Source organism: Calidris pugnax, unplaced genomic scaffold (genome assembly GCF_001431845.1).
Source record: "Calidris pugnax isolate Ruff unplaced genomic scaffold, ASM143184v1 scaffold148, whole genome shotgun sequence".
NCBI classification, from domain to species: Eukaryota; Metazoa; Chordata; class Aves; order Charadriiformes; family Scolopacidae; genus Calidris; species Calidris pugnax.
This window is the reverse complement of record NW_015090926.1, coordinates 4,350,587-4,374,088: the sequence shown is the minus strand read 5'-3', so window position 1 is coordinate 4,374,088 and position 23,502 is coordinate 4,350,587. Positions and strand designations below refer to the sequence as shown.

The 23,502-nt window shown below is 37.8% G+C and overlaps 1 protein-coding gene and 1 long non-coding RNA gene across 5 annotated transcripts in view; one reads left to right on the top strand and one right to left on the bottom strand.

Annotated features, from left to right (window-relative positions):
• LOC106893455 overlaps positions 1 to 23,502 on the top strand; it is a 38,007-nt gene that overhangs the window by 11,995 nt on the left and 2,510 nt on the right. Inside the window, exons 2-3 of the long non-coding RNA XR_001413076.1 lie at positions 10,115 to 10,168; positions 22,585 to 22,734. This is a non-coding gene — a long non-coding RNA (uncharacterized LOC106893455). The remainder of the gene's footprint in view (positions 1 to 10,114; positions 10,169 to 22,584; positions 22,735 to 23,502) is intronic.
• The window catches only part of LOC106893454, a 45,031-nt gene continuing 27,967 nt past the window's right edge, over positions 6,439 to 23,502 (bottom strand). For 3 of the 4 annotated variants that reach the window (XM_014951442.1, XM_014951443.1, XM_014951444.1), the window contains exons 9-13: positions 13,607 to 13,764; positions 12,329 to 12,371; positions 9,453 to 9,639; positions 7,445 to 7,580; positions 6,439 to 6,708 (exon numbers count right to left, since the gene is read on the bottom strand). In XM_014951442.1, the coding sequence (XP_014806928.1) occupies positions 6,609 to 6,708; positions 7,445 to 7,580; positions 9,453 to 9,639; positions 12,329 to 12,371; positions 13,607 to 13,764 (624 nt within the window). In that variant the 3' untranslated portion in view covers positions 6,439 to 6,608. The remainder of the gene's footprint in view (positions 6,709 to 7,444; positions 7,581 to 9,452; positions 9,640 to 12,328; positions 12,372 to 13,606; positions 13,765 to 23,502) is intronic. The other variant, XM_014951445.1, reaches the window with a different exon arrangement.

The following is a 23,502-nucleotide window of genomic DNA, read 5'->3' as shown; positions in this document are numbered from 1 at the left end:
TGGCCATATTTCTCCACTCTGTTATTACTGCTTATTGATACTATTTGGATTATCCCGTACTTGGCTTGCAATCCAGATAAAATGGCAATGACCTAATGATCTAACAAAGTAACTGCAAATAAGCAGCCTTTGCAGCAGTGAGTGTACTCTGAATACGTGGGAGAGAGTGACTGTTGCATAAATATGTAAACTTTTGCTTTGTTAGCACAGGTATTTACAGTCACAAAGGTGTATTCTGCTTTCCAACGTGTGCAGAGATAGATGCCAGCTTGTCTTCCGACTGGTGATACCTAATGTCAATACAGGGTAGATTTTGCTATCTCTGCTACGAGCACACCGTGACACTCTTCCTTTCTCATTGGATATTTGTGTGTTCACAGCCACTGTGTGTACTGCTGCTCTTTAGTTAGTTAGTGGTGACTACCCAATTTATTTTTTTTTATCTTCTACCTTTGCACTGTAGTTTTTAAGCCAGGATATTTTTCATTCCAGCTTTCATGCTGTCTCCATGACAGTGGATTATAGTGAATGTAGTTTCAGCTGGGGCTGCTTCGTGAGTTCTTGCAGACTGAGCTTGAAAACTTGTTTTCGGGTTGCTCTTGCTGCTTCGATCCTTTCCCTCATCAGATTGCTCTGTTATTTCCCTGGAGTGAGGTCTGTTTCGTTGGCAAAATCCAGGCTGTTTTCCAAACTCGCTGGTGAACCACACCGTGTGGTACCTCTAGTCTACGCAGAAGCACAAAGTGCAGGCTGGTGTTGTGGCTCTTTCACGTGGTGCTGTGCAGAGGAGCACTGGGCCTTGCTCCCAGCAGTGATACGGCCCTGCACTGCCTGCACTGACACCCCCACTAGTGAGTGGTTATCAGCTCCCTTGTGTGCTACAGATACCCACCTAGAGAGATGCCCTGCCACACCCACGCTTTTCATTTCATCAGGACAGTACCTCGTCTCCAATTAGTGGTTCCATTTTGATTTCAAAACCATCTTTGCAGCAGTCGTGGCGATTTCTTATTTGGAGAAGCAATTCCAGGTCATTCACTTAATTAAGGTTTACCTGTTTTATCAGCATTTTTTCAGTTCACCAGGCCACCAGCAAGTGGTCTTTTTCCTCTGTGTGATTTGAACAACACATGCATAATACCAGATTTCCATATAGGAAAATCATTAGCTGTGCTTGCTGATTGCTGGAAAATAATAACGCTTTCAATCTAAAATGTAGTTGTACAGAAGCGTGGAAGAAGCATGGAAGAGCTGGCCCTCTGGCTTGGTATGGGTCCTAGACCAAAATGCTCAGAGCCTCACTGACTATAATTTGTTCCCACTGAAAAAATGAATTTGTTTCCTGTCAGTGGAGAGTCCAAAACCGGCTGAGCGCGCTGTTTTCCTTGTATCACCTGTTGACTCATGCATATCTTACTATTTTAGAATTTGGAGCAATGACATTATTTAGAGAAAAATCCCAGGCTAAATTCAACAGAAGATTAAAAAAAAAAAAAGCACTAATTGATCCCTTAATATTTACTCAAATGCACAAAAATGCAAAAAAAAAAATCTCAATAATCACATTTAAAATTTTGTTTTTAATTCCTATATGGGACAAGGGCAAATATGTTCAAAATTTCTCACAGAGTATCCTTCTTCCAAATGTTTGTTTCTGATGATTTTAATTTAGAAATGTAGAAATTAATTTATATTTGAAGTATTTTATTATTTTAAAGTGTAAAAAGGATTACCATCTATATGTATTGAAATGTATCTTCTTCTAAATGAAGTTTTCAAACATTTTTTCTCAATCACTGTGGCTGCAGTTTGTTGTAATGAAGTCAAGACGGCTGGTGCTAGGCGACGGCTCTTCTCAGCAATATAAAACTAAGAAAATACTAAGTTATAAATTATAAAAATAGCTATGGTATTATGTATTGCTACAATTGACATCCTATAATTAATAGAACGTAAATAATACAATCTAACTTATAATATAACATATAATATAATATACAAATGAAAACCCCACCAAATATAATTTTCAAAACCTCTAGCTGTCGTAGGATATTAAGAAATCACTTTGGGTCTTTTTTCCTCTGTATTGGCCTTCTCCAAAATGATGAACCCTTTAGGTAAAAGCAACGTGTTTTCCCAGAAAAATTGGAAGGATTTCCTGGCTCTGTCTGGATGAGTTAATTTTTTTTGTTAGGAAGTATCTGTTTTGGCTGGCATAAATTGCCCTTGAGAAGATCGTCTTGACTAAGAGATGTCAAATTCTACATCCCGCTGGAATCCTTCCCCTCCACTCAGATCAAATTAACATATCATCTTGTGAATGGGCACAATGCCAAGGGAAGGAATGGGCACGAGTGTTCAGGAGTCAGCAAACTCCGGGTGTCAGGCAGTCAGATTTCTGTCCTAGAGTGCTGCAATGTTTTGGCCTTGGCTAATGAGTATCTCATCATCGAAAGGTGATTAGGCCTGGAAAATTCAAAAATATTTTCCACTAAAATGACTTTCAGCTTCCTGTAAATGAGATTCCAGGGCAGAAGAAGGTGGAAAACTCACCCCAACGCCTTTATCCTTCAGACACATGCTACAAAAGGGAATTAAGCACTTTGCAAAAATGTTTTTATGGCCTCAGAGTGTTTCCTGCTAAGTAACTCAGCCCCTTGTGGAAATTGCCTTGGTGACCTTCTGTGGCTTTCCCTCTGCAGAACATTGTACATATTTTCTGCTGAACAGGGCGGAAAATGAGCTCCACTTGGAGTGCAGCAAACCATCTGAATAAATCATGCTTCAAGTACGTAACCCCATTTCTTCTCAGTGGAATATCATACCCTGCTAATGGAATTGTTCTGGTTTCAATATAGTTATCTTTTTCCTGGCAGTGAAAGGAAAACCTTGAATGTGGGTGTATCTAGCAATAAATATAAAGTCTTTGATGCACACAAACGAGCCATGGTGAGATCCTGGCTGTACAGTGATTACACAGCTGTGCTGATCCCTCGGTGACATGAGACAGCAATGAAGCAGACTACCCCAGGTTCACATTCCATGTTTTCTTTTGAAAGAATTTCAACAAAAGCTACAATGGGACTAAAACTTAGATTCCAAAGGGGAACTTTATTTAAAGTTTCAAATCTAAACTCCCTCGGCCTTTGGAGAAATCTGGATTTGGAGATGTTGTGGCTGACTATTATTTGGTGGCTAACTCAAAATTCTGTTCTATTTCATAGCAAAATATGTACTTCTGGGTTTGGGGTTTTTTTTGTTTGTTTGGGGTTTGTTTTTTTGTTTGGTTTGTTTGTTTTTTGTTTGTTTTTTGTTTTCTGTTTTTTTTTTTTAAATTATATTATCTAAGATACGTCTAATTTCTGGGAGCTTTCTTTTCATGATTCTTCAGAAATCCTTCCAATGAACTTTCTTGAGTTCCCATTTCAAGTGCTGTAAGTATAAAGACAATAGCATTCTGTTGACATTACTGAAATAACCCGAAGACTGGAAAAAGTACTATCCTACTTCGTGTTCTTTTGAGCAAAGAGTGTCTTTCTTTCTTAGTCCCATGGGAAGGCCAAGAAAGACTTCTATTTCTCAGGATGGAGGTAGGGTTTTCCCTGTGATCATATTTTGCTCATGGTTCTCCCAACATTTTTTCATGTGAAGATGAAGGTAAAGCTGTCAGCATTCACTTAAACTATGCCAAGTGATTTTGTATTAGAGAAAATGAGGAATTATCACACAATTCCTCTGGCTCATAAAATGTGGCAACAAGCACCTGGGGGTAAAAACAGCTAAGCTGCCAGTTTTTTGGAGTTTGTTGCTGCGACTAGAGATAAGATGCATCAACAACAAATTACAACATTGTGATGCAAGACCGGTGTATCCTTGGACATTTTTGTTTAACAAACTTAACATTGATGTGCTTTAAGTTCATAAGTTCATGTATTTTCTGTTGATGGTCTGGGTATGACCTGAATTGTTTCAGTTAATTATTATTTAAATATTTTTACACAACTAAACACTTCTGTTTATGCTTTTAGTATTATAGAGATGATTTGTAAGACATGTTACAGGTTAACTGTTATATGTCTGAGAAATCTAAGTACTCTCATACCAAAAACTTACTACAACATGAGATTTTCTTAAAATATCTTTTATAAACTACAGATGAGACAATATTGAAAAAACTGTTTCATTAGTTTGCACTCAGATTCAATTCTAAACTATTTCAAACCCACTACATTTTACTTTTTGTTTCAACCTCTAATTAAGCGTGCTTCAGTCTAGCTTGAAAGGCATGCTCTTCCTTTATGTCTCAAAGTCATAAATGTAATCAACAGGATGCAATTTGCTGTTGCAAATACGATTCTGTAAATTGCTAAGCACCACAGCCATGATCCTAATTTCCAATCATACATTTAAACAGAAGAATGAGACCATCTATTTGACTAGTGTGACTGGATTTGGGGTATTCTTCAGACTTCACATCTCAGCCTTCAGAATACATGTATTACATTAAGAAAACTGCAGGAAAAGTAGTTCTTCAGTAAGATGTTGACATTCCAGTGAGCTTTTTGCTGTGCTGTACCATGACCCAGCCAAGAGCATGGATGCAGCAGTTCCACTTGTGGCTTTACCCCACATTGTCAAGAAAGGCATTTTGTTTATTTAGCTTAAAACATTGCTGTCTAAAGATTATAAATAAGTCAACATAAACTGCATGGTACTGAAATACTACATGTTGTAAGGTTACTCATCTAATAGAACTCTTACCTGTTAAAAGAATTAGAAATGACTTCCACATTTAACTACACCTGCCACCCAGTAAATTTAGCACACCTTGTAGGTGCCAAGTTTGCCCTGGGATAAGTGAAAGGGTTTTTTTGGTACTGAACAACTATAATTTCTCCATCAAATCACCTTATCCAGTGCCTTACTCTTTCCCTGACCAAGAGATTCAGATTTTTTTACTTTCTTCCACAAAAGCCTTAACCAAAACATTTTTGTTGCTTCTCTCTGCACATGGTGCAGAGTAATAATGTTTTCTCTAGTATAAAAGGTATCTGGATTAGCTGTGCAGGATAGAGAAAGTTAAAGTGAGCAATCTGGGTATTGTTTTGTTACACTGTCTCCTACCTTCAGGAATCTTTTTTGCATGGCTAAAGAAATGGCTGTTCACTACAGACAAGAGGTGCATTAGTGTTTCATTATAACAAATGCCATCTGGCTGTGCTGTGGAAAGGATATAGAGCGAACATTGATTTTTTTTCCAAAGGCATGGCTGACTTTATGACCATGACTAACATTTGTCCTGCTGTCATATGTATGCCAAGCTAAGTGAACTATATCTCATGCTAGCAGTATTGTCCAAGAAGTGCTGTGAATACCCATTAAGACTAACAGTAAAATCAGCTATGGTGAGGACTGAGATCTTGCTAATTCCTCTGCTGACAATATTCATGCTATTGATACATACAGAGGAAAAACCTCAGTATATTTTTCAAAGTGCTTTTGGTCCTAGTAATAACAGGAAGACATGACGTGTGTTTCAAAAATGACTGGATGGCAGCCTACCTCCTTGGGGACCATAGCTCAGCATCACAGGCTTTGTAATAAAATCTCACAAATGGGAATTAATTTATTTTTTCCTGTATTGAGAGTGTAATCTTTTCCTTTCTGTACTTGCTGCAGCATCAAATTCTAAATTTCTTAGGATAAGGTATTTAATTAGCAAGTGGCTTCAAATAAATAAATGGCACTAACCTTTGTTATTCTACTTTAATTAGTATTTTGCGATACTCGGAAACTGAATACCTGTATTTATTCATGGGCAGAATTATTTTAATGTTAAAGAACAGTGGCAAACACTATGTATATGACCATCTGTAATAACCACAGATGTCTAACCCGGATGACCCTGATGGAGATTTATGGTGCTGTCTCTTACTGCTAACTTTGGAGGAAACAGTGTTCTTTGGTTCTTGAATTGATTTCTCTCCACAAATGTGCTGTGCTGTGCCATGATGGCAAATGGCCAAATGAAAACCACTGTAAAATTAAACTTTATGTTAAGATAGAACATACAAGAACAAAATCATTCATCCAGATCATACAAATTTATTCCATTCCCCCAGGCGTGCTGTAACAGTATGTAACTGCTAGCCTTTCAGTCAGCCCAACCTGTCCCAACCTTAAGCCTGCACTTTCTCGAAATTTAAAGGCAAACCCATAAATGAAACTTCTGGATAGAAAAAAAAGAAGTCTTTGCAAGGGGCCCATTTGCAAAAAAGGGGGTGCAGATACAAAACATCAGGAAGTACACAATGTAAGTTCAAACAACAGTTGTCTGCATCAGATGAATGTCGATGTCAGTTCACTGCTGTAAAGCAGACTTTATGCATGGTCTGAGTTGAAGTAGAAACAAGAAACTAAGACAGCCACAAAGAAGGCAACATTGCTTTACATTTATTTACTACTACTACTACTGCTTACAAAAGTTGTGAATGTACAGCAATACTAAAGATTAGCTGCTGCTAGAGCATCTTCTGAGATGAACCATATGACATAGCATGGGATTTTTAATGGAAAACAGAAATTGAGGGAAAAACTCAGCTTTCTTCTCACATCCTTGTCTCCTCTAGTGGTCTGTTCATGAAATCTTGGATTGCCTGGTGTAGAGGTAACCACTTATTAATTGAAGCTTTCAAAGCTGTAATCCACCTGGAAGAAAGGAAAGACCAACAGCTGTTGGTGTTATGCATGCACGTTCTTTGAAACGCACCTTTTATAAATGGTGTTTGTACAGCTGTGTTACTACCTGTGTTGACAGTGGATTGGAAAGAGACCGGAGATGGAGGAGTTGACTATAACAACGTATCTTAACACCAATTTCCAACATAGCAAATAGCCTTGTCCTTTGTTCATTAAATTAAAACCTATATTATGTAATTAGTAGGCATTAGACAAGAAGAACTCCCACTGGCAGCCATGGAATTTGGCTGGATTACGATGAAGGCATTCACCTTCATAACCTTCACTGATTCCATAGGCCAATTTTCTTTTTCAATTCTAATGGTCGTTGTTGGAAATGAACAATTCTTGGGAATGAGGAGGATATACTTTCCATTATCTCTAATGAGAGGTACCACAGCTTTTCTGTTTAGTGTAATCACCCCCACGTCATTGTGAAGGGCACCTTGTCCTGGTTTCTTTCTGAACCTTCTTTCTTTCTGAAGCCAGCCTTGCTGTAGTTCCAGCATTGACAAAAAATAGCAGGACTGATGACGTGTGCCAGCACCTTGTACAGCAGTTTGACTAAAGCTACAATTAAAGGGTAATCTAGGGGAAAAAGTGAAAATAGAATGAAAAGTTATCACTACATCTTCCCAAGATACAGTGTTCGGGCTCTCCTGAAGTCTGGCAAATAAAACTGAAAAGAAAAAAAAGTTTTGTTTACCTTTTGTTTTCATCTACATTCTCTGCACATAAGTAGAAAGTTTTAAATTCTTCAGATGGAGGTTTGAGTTCAATTACAGATCTCTTGGAGCCCAGAGATTGTTCACTCACAATATACCCCTGTAGGTAAAGGCCACCTGGACAGAATAAAATAGCATGCATTGTGTATATTGCAGATAACATTTATGAAATTACTGCCAATTACAAGCATATCAACAACTCTTGAAAGCTGGCTTTGCAGATGCATTACGTTGTGTGTTTCAACAGACTTTACAGACGTCACATGTAAAATATTTAAAAATGTGAAAGTTGAGTGGTTTTTTTTCTGAAAATTGGTTTGAAAATAGTGTAAAACATGCTTTCTGTCCAGCAAATTATCAGCAGTATAGTTTTATTTAACTTTTTATTAAGTAATAAGTGGCAAAATATTTTTTCTAGCTTTTGATGTTCTTTTCTTTCTTTAAAAATGATAGCCGCACAAATTTCAACATTAAAAAAAATCCTAGAGTCAACAGTGGTTCCCCTTGCTGCCATTCGTACTGGAACATCATTGCAGACCACACTAGCCAGCTGTGAAGGAAGGGCAGTGGGCAGAATTTGGTCTTCAAGACATTTTCATCTTAGCTGTTTTTGTTGTTTTGTTTGGGGTTTTTTTGCCTTCACTGCAACAATGTATGTTCACTTTATACATACATGGTGAGTAGCCAAAAAGACCTGCAGAGCTGATAAACTGCGCCTGAATGTTCCTGTTACTATTCTCAGAGTCTGTTTTTTTTTTTCTGGCTCTCACATTTAGTGACAAGTGCATCAAATTAATGTTATAGCATTGAGAATGATATGGGGGAGTGACAATCTGTAGTCAAATTAGAAAAAACAATAGTCACAATAACAAGAGAGAGACTACCATATACAAGAATTTGTATGTAGCAGGATATTTAAAGACCAAAGTGACATATTTAGCAGTAAAAGCATAGGCTTGGGTGTCATAAACACATAATACTTAATTTTCACCTTTCCACTAGCTCATTCCTTAGCTCTGGGCAAGCCTTAGATTCAGTGTCACGTAGAGAGGAAATCCCTAGGCATTTCCTATGTATGGACTTCGGCAGACAAAAAGTGCTATGTAAACGGTATATAAAATGGACTATAAAGTGGAATGCCTCTTGCCTTTTGATAAGTAAGCAAAAATACAATAGCACCTTCTTTCCGATCCTTCTGACTGCCTGCTTCCTTATCACAGGGAGAGCGCATTTGCAGGTCCTGATCCATGCCCTCTCTCTGGGGCATCTCTTTTTTATTTTAAATACTAACTTTCATAGAATTGTGCTTGCAGGCTCTCCTCAGTGTCTAAAGTCAGCTCCTCTACTTGCAATTGACACTGGTAGCCTCACATTGCTGCTTTCAGAAGGTGGCTAGACCTTCGTCTGGTATGGGGAGAGCTGCTAGATGACAGCTTTAGCTGCAAATGACCATGGCCACAGCCTGGAGCACCAGCCTCAGGTGGAGCAGGGAAGTTCTGCCTGTTGATGGGTAGACTAACTTTGCCAAGGCCATGTGAAAACCTGGCAGTGTCAGAGAAACCAATCTGAGTTTGTAGTGTCCATCCCTCTGAGGATGCTACCTAATGTGCAGGAGTCAATAGCTCTCAGGAGACTGCCGTCAGCGTGACAGGCTCAAGCCACTGTAAAGTGCTTTGGAAGGGTGGATCTTGTTGCTGATACTTGCTTCTGAGGTAATGTGCACAGATCTTGACTAGCTCCATTCCAAAAAAAAATTAATTCAGACCATGGGAGGAAAAGGAGAGAAGACAGCAAGGAATGAGGTAGCCATGTTATGAAAAGAGACTGAATCTGGTCTTCCTTCACTCACCGTCACAGAATGGAGTGAGTTGGCTGCTAAGAAACTCTAAGGATTGGCAAAAGTTATATTTGAAAACTACAGTGAAACCTTTGTGCTTTGATCCATTGAACGTTTCAATGGATCCGTTGAAATCCAGCAGCTATCCCTACCTTGGGCAGGTGTGGACCGGAGAGTGGCATAGAAGTACAAACAGCCATCCTTCAGAATGCAGTAGTGCTGAATCCAGACATCTTTGCTTCTGTCCAGCTGGTGGAGGAGCCCTAGGCACTCTGGGTTTTTGATAGCCAAGGGTGGAAGTGTAGTGTTATGCAGAGTGACATCTACCCACACGTGGTTCTGTAAAGTAAGCATGTAATGAATAGTTCTAGTCAGAAATTAAGGTGGACCTGTTAGTATGAAAACAGACAAGCTCTAGTCCCCTGCTGCGAAATAAGCTGCTATTGTGAAAATAATCTGAAAACTCAGTGCAGAAAATGCAGTTAGAAAAAACTACATTTGATAGCAAATAGTGACCAACTTTTACTTTCTTACAATAATCACTTGTCATTTCTGCATGAAGAAGCTCTTTAAAAACAATTGTCTTGCTGACTGTCTGACTTCAGCAGTCTTCATTATGTGTAATCTGGCAAGACAAGGTTCATCATCTACCCTCTGGATTTAGAGAAAATGTAGTGATGTCTGAGGCCAGAATACAGCCCTCAGGCTTGGATGGAAGTGCTACCACACACAAAATGATTACAGATGCCTTCCCATCCCTTTCTGTAAAGCAGAGTCTTTTTCATTACTGAAATTATCCTATTGTAATTTACAGGTGAAGAAAAAGTTCAACCGATGGAACACTGCCATTGTATAGGCTCTTTGCAAGGTAAGAGAATCCAAAAAGAAAATCAGGAAAAAATAAATTGTTGTTTAATAAGACCAAGTTGTCTATTGTGAGGTTAAAGCATTTCTTCTTTTCCTTTAAATCTGAGAGGTGTTAGGAACTTAGCCTCTCCTAGAATGTCTTGCTTATCTGCAATACATATTTCAGATTTTACATCAACCAGCGTCACTGTCATTTGAAATCCTTGGGGAGGATGTTGTGCAATATCAATATCACCCTGTTTGTTTCCACTGGGGTTTTCTTTTGCATTCATTTATGACATTTCTTTAGTATCCTTGACAAGGCAACGGACAGAAAATAGACCTGGCACTATCTGTATTCTTTGTTATGGATGCTAAACCTGCTGAGATTTACTGCAGCAAAGTGCAGAAGAGGACTTCAGTAATACTAGGTGTATTCATAAAATAGTTATCCTTGTAGATTCATTAAGACAACTTAGTATCAGTACATTGGTCTATCATTGAATTGTGAGCCCTACTGTAACACACTAGCTATTGCAAAAGGTCAGTAACAAACAATATAGCAAACAAAAAGAAGGAAAAAAATATAAGCTTTTTCTATTTAACTGAATGGAAACTCCAGCTAGAAGGAAGGAACAGATATAGTGCTCATTAAGATCTGAAGTTAGGCAATGAAAGTGACATATTGAATCAAACATTTATTTCAGAAAAGGATATTTTTTGCTCAAAGACAAAACTAAAAAAGATAAAGCAGTCAAAAAATAAGATGCAATATCACAGAAAGGAGCTGACTTACTGTGTTACTAACGTGTGAACGCATGAGAGATCTTTCTGTATATATAATGTTAGAAATGTTTACTCGACAAGTTATTTTTGCATCGTGCATTAAAGAATGACTCTTTTGATGTGCTTTCTTTTGTGTATGTGTGTCTTTGTCCTCTGTGGCTCAGGCTATTTTTTGTTTCTTTTTTTCCTGGTTTTTTTCCTGTTTTCAGGTATGTGGATTCCTTTGGATTCTTTTAAGAAACAGTCCCAGGTAGAATATATTTGGAAACAAATCTGGTTTTGCACTTAAAATCTCATCTGAAAGCTGAAGCCAAAATAAATATACATTTGATCAGGTTTATTTCAGTGGAAAAGGAATTAAAGTAACAACAAAAACCTCCTTTCACTCTTTAGAAACTCATCACAAAAGCACACCGCTGAAGTGGTCACTCAGGTGCCCTGAGTTGAGAGGAGGAGGAAAGTAAATTTCTCTCCCCCCGCTTTTTTTCCTTACCGCATTAGTGCAGGTTGTAATTTGTACCTTGCAATTTTTATTTTTTTTTGTTGATGAGTTTATTTCATCTGCAAAAAAGGTGGACTTTGATGCTCACTCTGCATTTAAGCCTCACATTCTTTATGCTAAAAACCAAGCTGGTTCAGTAGCTTAACCTCTTTAAAAATAGATTTTACAGATCAAGAGCATATTTCTAAAAGGTGGTTTGCCTGTAGGAGGAAAGAGTAAGAATCATGGGGCCAGGAAAGGGGAGGCTGCAGTGGCTTTGACCCCTATGCTTCCAACCCTGGAAGTACTAAAATTAGCTTTGCAGGTCCCAGCTCAGGGCTCTGCCAGGGACTATTCATAAAAAATTACGTTGGGCTGAGCAATCTCTCTCTGTAGCAGCTCAAGATCAATTATGGCTACCTTTCTCCCGACCATAAGGGCCAGCAGAGAGTATAGCCCCCCAGCTTTCTAATATTCTGTCAGAAAAAGCAGGTAGCTTGCAACCAAGACAGACTTATAGGGAAGACTTAAGAAAGACTTAAGAAGGCACAGCCCTTCCCTCCATTTACTCCAAATAGTAATACTTAGGGCAGAACACGTGGTTGTGAGAGTCATCTCTCCCCGTCTTCCCTTTTCACTACCCTCATTTTAGGTTATGTTTCTGAAGCAGCTACAAGCTGCTGATATCTGGTGAGGCAGTATTTTGGTTGATTCCACCATACGGCAGTAAAGCGTGTTTGCTGAGTCACAGTAATGCCTGTACATGGCTTTTGGGATGGAGCTGATTCACATCCCAGCAGCACAGAACAAAAGTACACTGCTGCCTGCACCTGACCATCTACAAACACATCTACTGTCCCTCAGTCTTCTGCACAACCTGCTATATACATGCTTCTCGCGTAAATAAAGCATTACCTGATGGACAGGATGCACTGCTTTATCCATAGCCTCCAGCCACCTGTAACATGACAAAAAATGAGAATAGCTTAGTTTGGTAGAGAAGACTACATGTGCTTCACTGCCCCTTTTAACTCGTGATGACACAGACAGCATCTAAAGGGCTGTGCAAATTTCAGGACACATTCAAGGCTTCAAGATAGAAAAGTAGTGGATTAAATCTATGTAAACATTGCTAACTCTCAGAAAAGCAAGTCTCACAGCTCGCTGTGCAATTGTAATAAATTAAGGCAATATTGCAGACAAGGGAATCTATGTATTTTGAAAATAGTTCAACATGTCAGGCTACATGATTGCTCTTCTTGTACTTTGTTAAAAAAATCTGTGGGAATTGTACAGAATCCTAAATTGGAGATGACAGAATAAAGCAACCTATTTGTTGGCAAAGTTATTCTTTTTGTGCTATGGATGGTATAGAATTTGGAACTGGAAAATGCTCTGATATTACAATGGCGGGTGCTATGATAAGTAGCAAGATGTTACAAAATGATGCGTGGATGAATAACAAATTTTATCCTACTTCATAGTTTTCTATTTTTGATAATTCACAATAAAACAAAGAGGAAAATATAATTAGTTTTTAATGCATTTTGAAATTAAAGCCTAAAGAGTTCTTGTGTTTTGGGTGATTTTACTGTCTTTGTTTTGTAAGCTATAGTCTTTGGAAAATGCAAACAATATTTTTTAAGTCTGAGTCAAATCCAAACTCATTGCCTCCTATCAGAAGCAATATGCTTTTGTGGCAAACTTGCATTTTAATATGCTAAAATGATAATATGACAGAATGACAGAAAAGGAAATGGAAGATGGGATTGTATTGCACTGTCCTTTTTGGGCAGAAGAGAGATCATTCATGGTAAATGACCAATAAGCAAGTTTACATCCACAGGAAGATTTATGCTTCTGTTTGATATAACAATGGGAGAGAGGGCATGAGAAAATGGGTGAAGATTTTTTCTCTCAAGATGAATCAAGAATTCAGGGGGATCTTGAGCAAAGCAAGAATATTAAAGGCTTTATGAAAAAAATTTCTCATAAAAAAAATGAAGCTGAAAAATAATTTTTGAAACTTCTGCAAATGAAAATTAGAAACGCCATCCTTCTATAAGAAGCTGGCAGATATTTTTTTGTTTCTAGTGATCAAGGCAGCTATTGTGAACATCCTCCAAAAACTCAAACTCCCTCTCCCCAAACTGGGATAACAAAACTGAGCCCGTAAAATGAAAGATCACTTACCTCTTCATTTCTTGGTTGGAAGTTGCACAGAAGTAGAAAATTCTGTGTCCACTTTGAGGTATACATTTAAAAACAAATGGTTTACCCAGACTGGTGTCAACACCAATTTCTGCTCCTTCCAGCTTTGTTACTTCCAGGGGTCTGCACTTCCCTTCATCCTGCAATTAGAGAGAAAGAGTGCCAAATTCAGAAATAATATGACACCAATCCCTGTGAGATGGGAATAAACTCAGGGGATATTCAAAGATGTAGAACTTGGTCATAAGTTCCATGCTTTTGAACCATCATATGGTTTAATGAGCTGCCGCCCCAGAAAATACAGTGCAGCCCCAAAGGTAAACTTGTCAAACTTCCTCTAAATTGGCATCTCCATTTTTGCTCTCTTAATTGTTTTCAGTTCATCAAAAGTCGTATCTGCATGAGGAAGCCTCACTAGGTAGTTCTAAATATTCCAACTTTTGAGGGTGCAGCTGAGTGAGAGTGGAATTTTCAAACTGCACCAAAGAACTAAGGAGCATGAGTCTCTTCAGTAAGCAATGCTGCTTGCAGTCTGGCTTTATGCAGAAAACCTCACCTTATAGGTGCAGATAGAGGGAACAAAGGCTTACATGCAGAAAACAGTGAGCATAATTTAAAAGGCTGGATTTCAATTCCTCTGCAAAGTTGCCCTGAATATTATTATGTTCATAACCCTTCCCATTCATTTCAGACAACTTTCAACAGAAAGCATTTCAAAGCCTTTTGTACCATATTGTTCCCGATCGAGTTAAAGCTCTTTGAGACTGAAGGGCATTGTCAATGTCTTTCTCTGTGGTTAGATACAAGAAGCAATTAAGCTCCTTAATGTAAGTAGGTAGGTGAAGCAGTTCCTCCCCCCATTTTCCCAGCCCAGCTCCCCTCAAGTACACATCTTAGCTCAAAACAAAGGTGCACACATCTGGACAGTGAACTCCAGCTATGTTTTAAACAATATTCTTAGCAATACTAGACAATATTAGAGCTGTGACTGGAGCTCTAAAAATTGCATCAGATTTGGCAGTAATAAAGTGGAAAACATGAGTTAATGCTGGAACATATGAAGAGTGATAGTGCCATTTGCAAAATACACAGATGGTGGAGTCTCATAGAACAAAATCAGTTGATTATTGGAAGTTAATTAAACATTGTCAGTAGAAACTGAATTGTAAATGCCCCATGTGATTGTTTTATTAACCTAAAAATAAACATACATATCCTTCCATAAACAAAATATCCACCTGTGGGTATTACATAGTTAAATACTTGCTTGTACTCTCATTGGCATATGTAATTATTCCTTTGTTATAGATGAATTTTCTGTAGGACAAAATAACCCCTAATACTGAAAAACAGTGTAAATAAACATTCACGCATACATTTCCTAGATTCTTCTGCTTTCTTCTTTTCCCTTTTTTATAAAAAAAAATGCAAAACTAAAGTCAGTACAGAAGATGAAGGCAATCCTGAAAGTCATCAGTGCTGTGTGACCTACTTTACTCATAATGCCTTCGGACAGAAAACTAGATTGCAAAGACAGCATAAACAAAATATGTATTCAGGCTCCAAATCTCATTCCTAGTGTAAACAAAAATACGTGCTAGGTTGATGAAGTGTAATTCAGCAGGATCCTGTCCATGGTCTGGGTTCTGCTGACTGTCCTAGCCTGAAGGCAGCAGTCACTCTGGAGACCGAAATGCCTGTGTGACCACTATTACTGCACATCCCTACAAACTCCTCTTCTAAATACTTTGCTGTCTAGAATGAAAGCAGAAAGAGCTCTGTGGCATGATTTATGCCCACTCCATTTCAAAGGAATACATGTAGGAAAGGAATAAGACGGATTTGAGGCATTCAAAGTGAGACTAAATGTCCTTCATTGACTAATAGGCAGCCAGACGTAAGGGGCATTTCTTTTCACCCCTGTGGCTTTCATGAATAATATCTTGAAAGCATTCCTTTGGCAAATATCCCTTAATTACAAAAAATGCTAAAGGTATATTGCTGAAAAAATAATTATAAAAGTTATTTCTTATGCTTGTGACTGGAGAATAACTCATTGACGATACTGCTGCTGTGGAACCTAATATAACTATGTAATGCTGCTTGAGTTGATGATCTGTATTGTACAGATTTTAAATGCGCTAACTCAGATTTTAGCTATCCTGTTCTCTTCTGCACTTAAGTAAAAAAGATTTTTGGTTCTCTCAATGTTGCTGTCAGCTATTTCATGGATTCTTGGCACTCTGCTGTATTTAACATGGATGGAGTCCTCTGGGTAGAAGGCAGAAACCATATGCTGCTTTGGTAAATGCTATTCTAAGAATAATAGAAACATCTGAAGTAACTCTTCCCTTGCTCCTAGTTCTCTTGAGATAGCCTGAGTTTTAGGGGAAATGTTTCTGCAAAAAAATGAAAATATTAAACAATGTATAACTATGACAGACAGAAATAAGGGAGAAACCAGATGAGAAAAGTAGATGTGTACTTCCTTTATTGCATGAAATGGTCATTAAGTTATTGTATGTAGCCCGGGGGTTTCACAAATCAGCCTTATTCAATTTGATGTAAATATTTCCAGAAAATAAATGACACTCATAGCATTTCCTGAATGATTCACTGTGTTCAAAGAATTTTGTTTGAGCAGACTTCTATTTGTTATTCTAGTTAAGCTTCCTTGTCTATCAGAAAGGAGAAGCTGAAAGGATATATGAACAGTTCATGCTATTTGCAGTGAAAGAAGTGAAAATCAGCAACAGGAATAACAGAGATTAACATGAAACTACAAAAAAAAAAGTAGGAAAGTACTAGGAAAATGGAGTAAAAGTAACTTTACAGAAAGCAAGATCAAATGCTAGAAGAAAGACCAGAAAAAATCTAAAATACAATGTGAAAACTGCTAGAAAGCAGAAACAAAAGACTGGCTCGCTCAGGAGCCTGGTGGTGGAAAGCGTAAGGCGGTTGCCCATAGGTCACTGGTTCAGATTGGTTTCAAGTCAGTAGTGGCATGACTGAAATTTTGATTGTCTTTCAAAAATTTCTTCTTGGATGTGCCCCTGTGTTCTTAAACCAGACATGTCTTAAATGAGACGGGGAAATGAACCCTTTTTCTTTTTGGTTTTTAATTCTCATTTGCCTAACTTTCTCCATCATAGCTGATGTTGCCACAACCCTCCCTGGCACTCAGGCTTGCATCATTTTCACCCAACTGCCTTCTCCCTGAGGTCTGGTGCTGCTTGCTCAGTAGTATCTCTAAAATCTTCCCCTCCTTTTCTCTTTTTTTAAAATCACTGTGCTTTACGGTAGGCTCATTGTTTGGATATTTATGAAATTACAGCTAGAGCCCGTTTGCATTTCTTCTTCAAGCTCGGTACATTGGTGCAGGGGAGAGACTAAGGCTTTTGCTTCTCTTTCCCCTACACCTTTTTCCTTTCCCCTTGAGGAAAGGACTTGTATATGTCAGTGAATAGAATTTAGACTCCACAACTCCTTTTGTGTCATTTTTTGGCAGTAGAGCTGATTTTATTTTTTTATTTGCTTTAAACAATTTACATTTAAACTAGAGAGAGTAGAAACATACTGAAGAGCAAGACAAACAGGGAAAAAGATGTCATAGCTCATCTGATTTGAAGAACCTAATTATCCTACACCTAACTATATTGACTGTCAGATGAAGTGCAATCAGGTGGTGGTGTGATATGATTAATCTTCACATTCCAGTTGGTTCTTTTATTGAGGTTGAGTAAGTTGCTGCAATTAATTGCACAAAAGGTAATGAACAGTTTGCAGGACCAAGCCTCACAGGAAGAACTATTGTTTGGGTTAAAATTTTGAACAGCTTAAATCAGGTCAAATAATGTATCCATTTATGACTCCATCTCTGGGCCAGGGTGTGCAATCTGTTAGTAGGCCAAAATTAGCTTGTGTATCATATCAGCCAGTGTTATTTCTCATTTATTAAAAGAAATAATACAGTGGAAATATTGGAAACCTTGGATTCAGCAGCTCCTTAAATATAAATTGAAAAATATATCCTGGAGCCATGGGAGTAATGGAAATTAGTAGAGAAAAAATCAGATTATATACCAGACCTAAATAATGTGGCAGCTCCCAGACTATGGTGCTAAAGCTCCAAGCAAGAAAGAAGAACAAATAGAAGCAGCATCTTTATGAGCAATGGCTCAGACCTGTATCTATTTATAGCTAAGCCTTTTATATAAAGTGCTTAGGCTTAGCGATGAACACACAGGCTTGCTCAAGAGAATAAAAGACTGAATGTTTGTCATAGATTGAAATAATGTGAAGGGTCCACACATGGCAGACAGGGGATTTCTCTCTTGGTATAATAATTGGACTCTGTATATACCACAGGAATTAAAATAACTTAGAAGCATTTTTTTTTCTCTCTATTCTATTCTGCTGGGAGCAGCCTTAAGGGTACACACAAGCAACCAGAAGCATGTACTGTACTGTCTGAGTTACAAAATTTTTGTAAGTAGACTTTCTGTAAAATGTAAAACTCTATTCCCAAGTACAGAGGAGACAATTGTAGAAAGAAAAGGGAACATTTAAGTCTGCATCTAAATTTCCTCTCTGTGTTTAGGGAGGGCTTTGACTTATTCTGTGAGGCCTGGGTGTCTTGATGTGAATAAAGGGTAAATAGAAAACTGGTATCCAGCTTGTTATAGGAGATGTGCACATGTTGCTGTTGAACCTTATTTGGAATAAACAGAAAATGCAAATTGTAGTACAGTTTCCAGGTGTTCTGAATAAGGCAGAGGGTGATAATGGAATGATTTACAAACACAAACATACCCTAATAGACACAACTAAGGTTCAGCAATTTCCTTCACAGAGACACTTAATTGCCAATATGCTGGCTGCATTAAAGTGCAATAAACAGAAAAGACAAGATTCTGTTGAGCTATTGAAATCGACTGGCTTTATAATGGAAACAGGAATATGACCTAAAATCTGATCTTTTAGGTGATGTAATAGCTGGGGTCTAATTGTTTTTGGATGTTAAGAAATGCACACCTTTGTTCCCACTGCCCTTGCCTCAGCTTTGAGAAACTTTGCCTTATTCACTCATGCTGTGCCTGAGGGCTTCCTAGAGGCATTAAACTTGTGAGCCTAAGAAATGCAAATCACAATTCTTTTTTAAACTGACATTATCCTGTGTAATCACAATGAAGACTGACAAAAAGCACATCCCTCTCGTTCACAGCTGCAACTATGTTCAGTGGGATAATTTCTCAAGAGTATGTGTTGCAGTTTCCTTACAGCATGTTTCAGAGCATTACAACCATGAACTATCAGGAAGGCCATTCCTCTGAGGCTTGGGCTACACATCAAGGTGAATTTGCTCATTATTCACAGTTCAGTCTCTTGCTACAGCCGAATCTCCAAAACATGCTCTTTTCTACTGTCAGGACAGTGATTTCCAACTTAACTACTCCTTCCAAGATAACTGCTCCCACTTCCTTCTTATTACAGTTTCTTTTTTTGACTTTCCTACTTTGAGTCCATACAAAATGCTGGCAGCAAACTTACGCTCTTTAGACATTTATTTCGAATTACTATTGTTCCACTGAGGAACTGGTGAGGGAAATGGAATAAATGACAAATGTAATACAAGAACCTGACAGAAAGAGCTGATTTCACTAGAATACATCAGTCTCTGATATCTGGAAAGGAAATCTGCAGGGGAGATACATTGGTAACACTTTCCTGTTTGGAGACAGTCATCTTTGTAGCTTCTCCTAGACCATAACCTCAATGATATTTACTTCATATTTTCCTTTTCAGGTACTGGATTGGTTATCTGTCTCACTATCTTCTTTCCCATGGTCTATTTATGGCAAAAGGACAGGAAATAATTTCTAGGAAGATAGCAAGACACAAACCAGAGAGGAGTGAGGGCATTCTTACAAACATGATCTTTTGTTAATTCTTTTATCTACCTAACTCTACCTTTTTTTTTCCTCTTCTTTGACCCACAAAAACTCGTGATACTTATTTTTTAACCAGTCTTACATAGAAAGAAAGCAACAATGAACTGAAACTAGGAAATTCTGGCTTCAGCTGGCATTTTTAGTGGATTTATAAATCCCTGCATTTAGTTTGCTGAGCTGAGGGATATTTGCAATGAGCAATTTTGGGAAACGTGTTTTTGGCTATAATGCTTGCCTTGTTATTGTGCTTTGCTATAGAGCCTAGAACACTGTTAGCTCTCTAGCACCTATGTCCTATGATAGAGGAATGCATGCTCCACAGCCTTTAAACCCCTTTAAAGCCCATTTATTCCTGGGTCCCAGGAATTATATTCCTCCTTTTTAATTGTTTTGCAAGACTGGTATTTTTTTATCCTGAAGGCTGCAGCATATTGTAAAGTTTCCAAGTTAGATGCCAGGTTCTAAAAGTGACTTTGGGACGTCAGCTCAGAGATCTGTGTGAACTTTATTTAACCTGCTGAAGGGATGCTGTATTGCTGTGGCTAGATTGCTTTTGTTATCTTACTGGTGTCATGTAAAGCTGGTCAAGGTTTCTCTGTCCTACACTGAAGTGTTCACCACAGACACGTTGTGGTGATTTTATAGTTGCTTTACTGTGCTGAGCAACAAATGCTAGTTTTAGAGGAGCAGACACTATTATCTGTAAAGAAAGGATCAATGTTTGCCTATGTTGATGTGCTTTCAGCCTTCCCTGAAAAAATGTGTATGTTCAAATACAAGAAACTTTATTGCTCCTACTTGCCTCAGGGAAGGACTTAGGTATACATCACTGTCTATCTCCTCACAATGTCCAGATGTCTTTCCTTTAGGGGAAGGAAATAGCATGTTTGAGAAGATCCAGTGGTCTGGACAGTGGGGGATCAGGACGGTAGAGTGTCTAGTGGAACCCACTCTTGTTAAGTGTCGGCAAAGATATTATAGATCACTGTATCTCTACTGATCTCAGCAATTTACACAGAACAAGGTTTTAACCCAATATGCCCAATATTTCTGCTATGAGGTGGCAAACACAGCTATGTCCACTGGAATGAAAAATGTGTTTTAGTTACCTATATGGACTGTAGAGTCAAGGTCAGTGGCAACACTTGTTTGAGGGAAAACAAAATGACCTTGTATGTAAAGTGACTGAATCTGTTGCAACAGCTATCACTTCACCAGTACATGATTGGATAGAGATGAAAAAGCAGCAATTACATGGGTGAGTCAATATGTAAAAAGCTCCAGAAACATTAATCTCTTTTTTAATGTAGGTGGGAAAAGGAAAGCTCAGGATGGATAATTTCTGCCTGTAAATAGCAATGATGAGGACATGTAGCTCTCTGTGTTTGTTGATATGGACTAAAGCAGAAGATGAAACACCCTTTCCTTTCTCCACGACAAAACATTATATGCACCCCTTCAGACATAAATAAAAGATCTGATTGTCTTCTTACATAGCTGGAAATCAGGCATGACCTTGCTGGAGTCACTGGAATTACACCATTGTAACTTGTTTTAACATCTGAATCAAGACCTGAATATTGATGACTCTATTGAGTTTGTTGGATACTGACATGCAGATTATCCTGAACTATTTTTGTCTCCCTGAATTATTCCTGCCTTCAATGAACTGTTTCAAAGAACATTTTATATCCACTAAGTGGAAAAGTTTTTCTTCCTGAGTGAGGCACGGCCTGGAACATACTGTTTCCAACTTAATAGTGCAGCTGATGTCACATAAATGCTATGTTAAACTAATAACATTATTTGTAATTCCCTTAGAAAAGAAAGTGGGATGAACAGCATCTGTATGCACATTTCTTCTTATGCTCTGACAGAAATCATACCAAAAGAAGGAACAGGTGAAGTCCATTTGAGCTCCCACCTACTTCATTTGAGCATTGGATCTCCCAGTAGTGAAGAACTGTATTCGTATTTAAGTGTTTTTCTTTCTGTCTTAGTAAATGACTCTTCAAAGTACTCTGTAAGCACAGGAGGTAGTGAAGGCCCTTGTGCTTTCGGTTTCTAAAACAGTACTGCAATAGTTCAGTGTATTCTTTGGAGAGCAGCTGACAAAAAAATGGCATGAAATAATTACAAAGTGGTTGAATGGCACTAGTTTTGGATAATGCAAGAAAACAACCAGTAGTTATTACTATAAAATATTTATGCAGTGCTTTACATTTATTTACTCTTTTTAAGCAAAAGCAAATGCATCCTTTCAGGCTAAAGACTCTACCATCAAAACATAAGGTCGGTATGATTGCAATAGTTAATTTTTTCAGTGCAGTAAATATGACAAAGCTAGCTGGAGAAGAACAGATAGGCTTAAAAAGAAACCTGTTAGTTGAAAGAAATAAAAGAAAATGTAATTAAATATTAATTAATGTATAATTATGGGATATCTTCTAATCCTCAATACAATTTATCTAACATTCTTGGTCTTCAGAGGTACTTAACTGACTGGAAATGGAGAGTATTTAAATAGCATAACTAGATTTTTTTTTACATTTCAGGAGTTTGATGAAGGACCTGACTAAGATAAAATAAAAAATTCTGTCCAAACAAATACCTCTGTCCATTTGTATTCTTTTTATGGTGTGATTTATTTATTTGTTTTTGTTTTGAGACCAGATAGGCAGTGTTCTAACAATGAGGATGCAAAGCAAGACTGCTTTGTTGCATACCCAGTGGTTCTGCCCCATAACCCTCATTAGATGGCCAGTGTGTGTATCATGGCATATGCAGAGAAATAAGCCTACCAGATTTTCTGCTGGAAATGTCAGGTGGATAGAGAATTGTAGAAGAGCAAGCTCTTTCTAAAAATTTTAATTACTTTTCACAAAATGTCTTTTCCCCACAGAAGTGTTTGGTTATGATCAAGAAGTTTAAATGTTGAAAGCTTGATTAATTTCAGTTTGGATATGAAATTGCTGTGCCTCATGAGAATCCTTTTCTTCATCTGAACAGTATTGTCCGTGAAAGACTACGCTTAGAATCACCGTGAGGGGGAACCAGAATGCATTGTGGGAGGTGTAAGAGTTCTTGAACTAGAGAAAGACTAATCCAAGCAGTCCTCAAAGTACAGTCCTTGTGAAGCATTGCATCAGCATCTTTCAGGTAAAAATAATTTGGTTTCTAGTTTTTACTAAAAAGGAAAAATTTCAAGTGAGGGTTTTAGTGGAGTGGCTCTACTATTCATGTAAAAATGACCAAAGAGACAATAATATGAGCAATACATGAGCAATGTTTTGCTCAATATATGAGCAAAAAATGAAATATATAAATGGGAGATTGATGTATGAAATCATAGAAAAAAACCACAATATCAAGGTAGATTCACAATCAGAATTGAAGTCGGTAGTATTAGCTTCCCTATTGTCTTCTGTTGGTTGAACTTCTTTAAAACCATCTTATTGTCTAGATTATATTAATATTTATTATAAAATTGTGCTGATATGTCTACACATGCATGTGTGTACATGTACATTTACATCCTTTATATGCTAAGTTGACCAAAAGGTGTGTGACCATGTTAGTAAAGATAAAAATTATTTACAGGTGAATGACTTGATGCTATGCTCAGGTTCTCAAGTAGTTTCTGATTAAGGGTGGACATGGTTGTATTTCACTGGAATGTGTTCACATTGTGTGTTGGAGACAAACCTGTTTCTAACCTCCTGATATTTCTGCTGAAGTTCTTCCTAGGTTACTAAGAGATTCTCTGGAAGCTACATGGGCTTGATCAGCAGATATCAGTAGATAAAGCCCTCACCAAGGAAAGTTTTCTCAGCTTCACTAAGTTTTATTGTTCTAAGGTTAAAATATTTGTGAAGTGAATGATCTTGTATCTTTTTTACAAGCTGTAAGATGTTGATCTTGTATCTT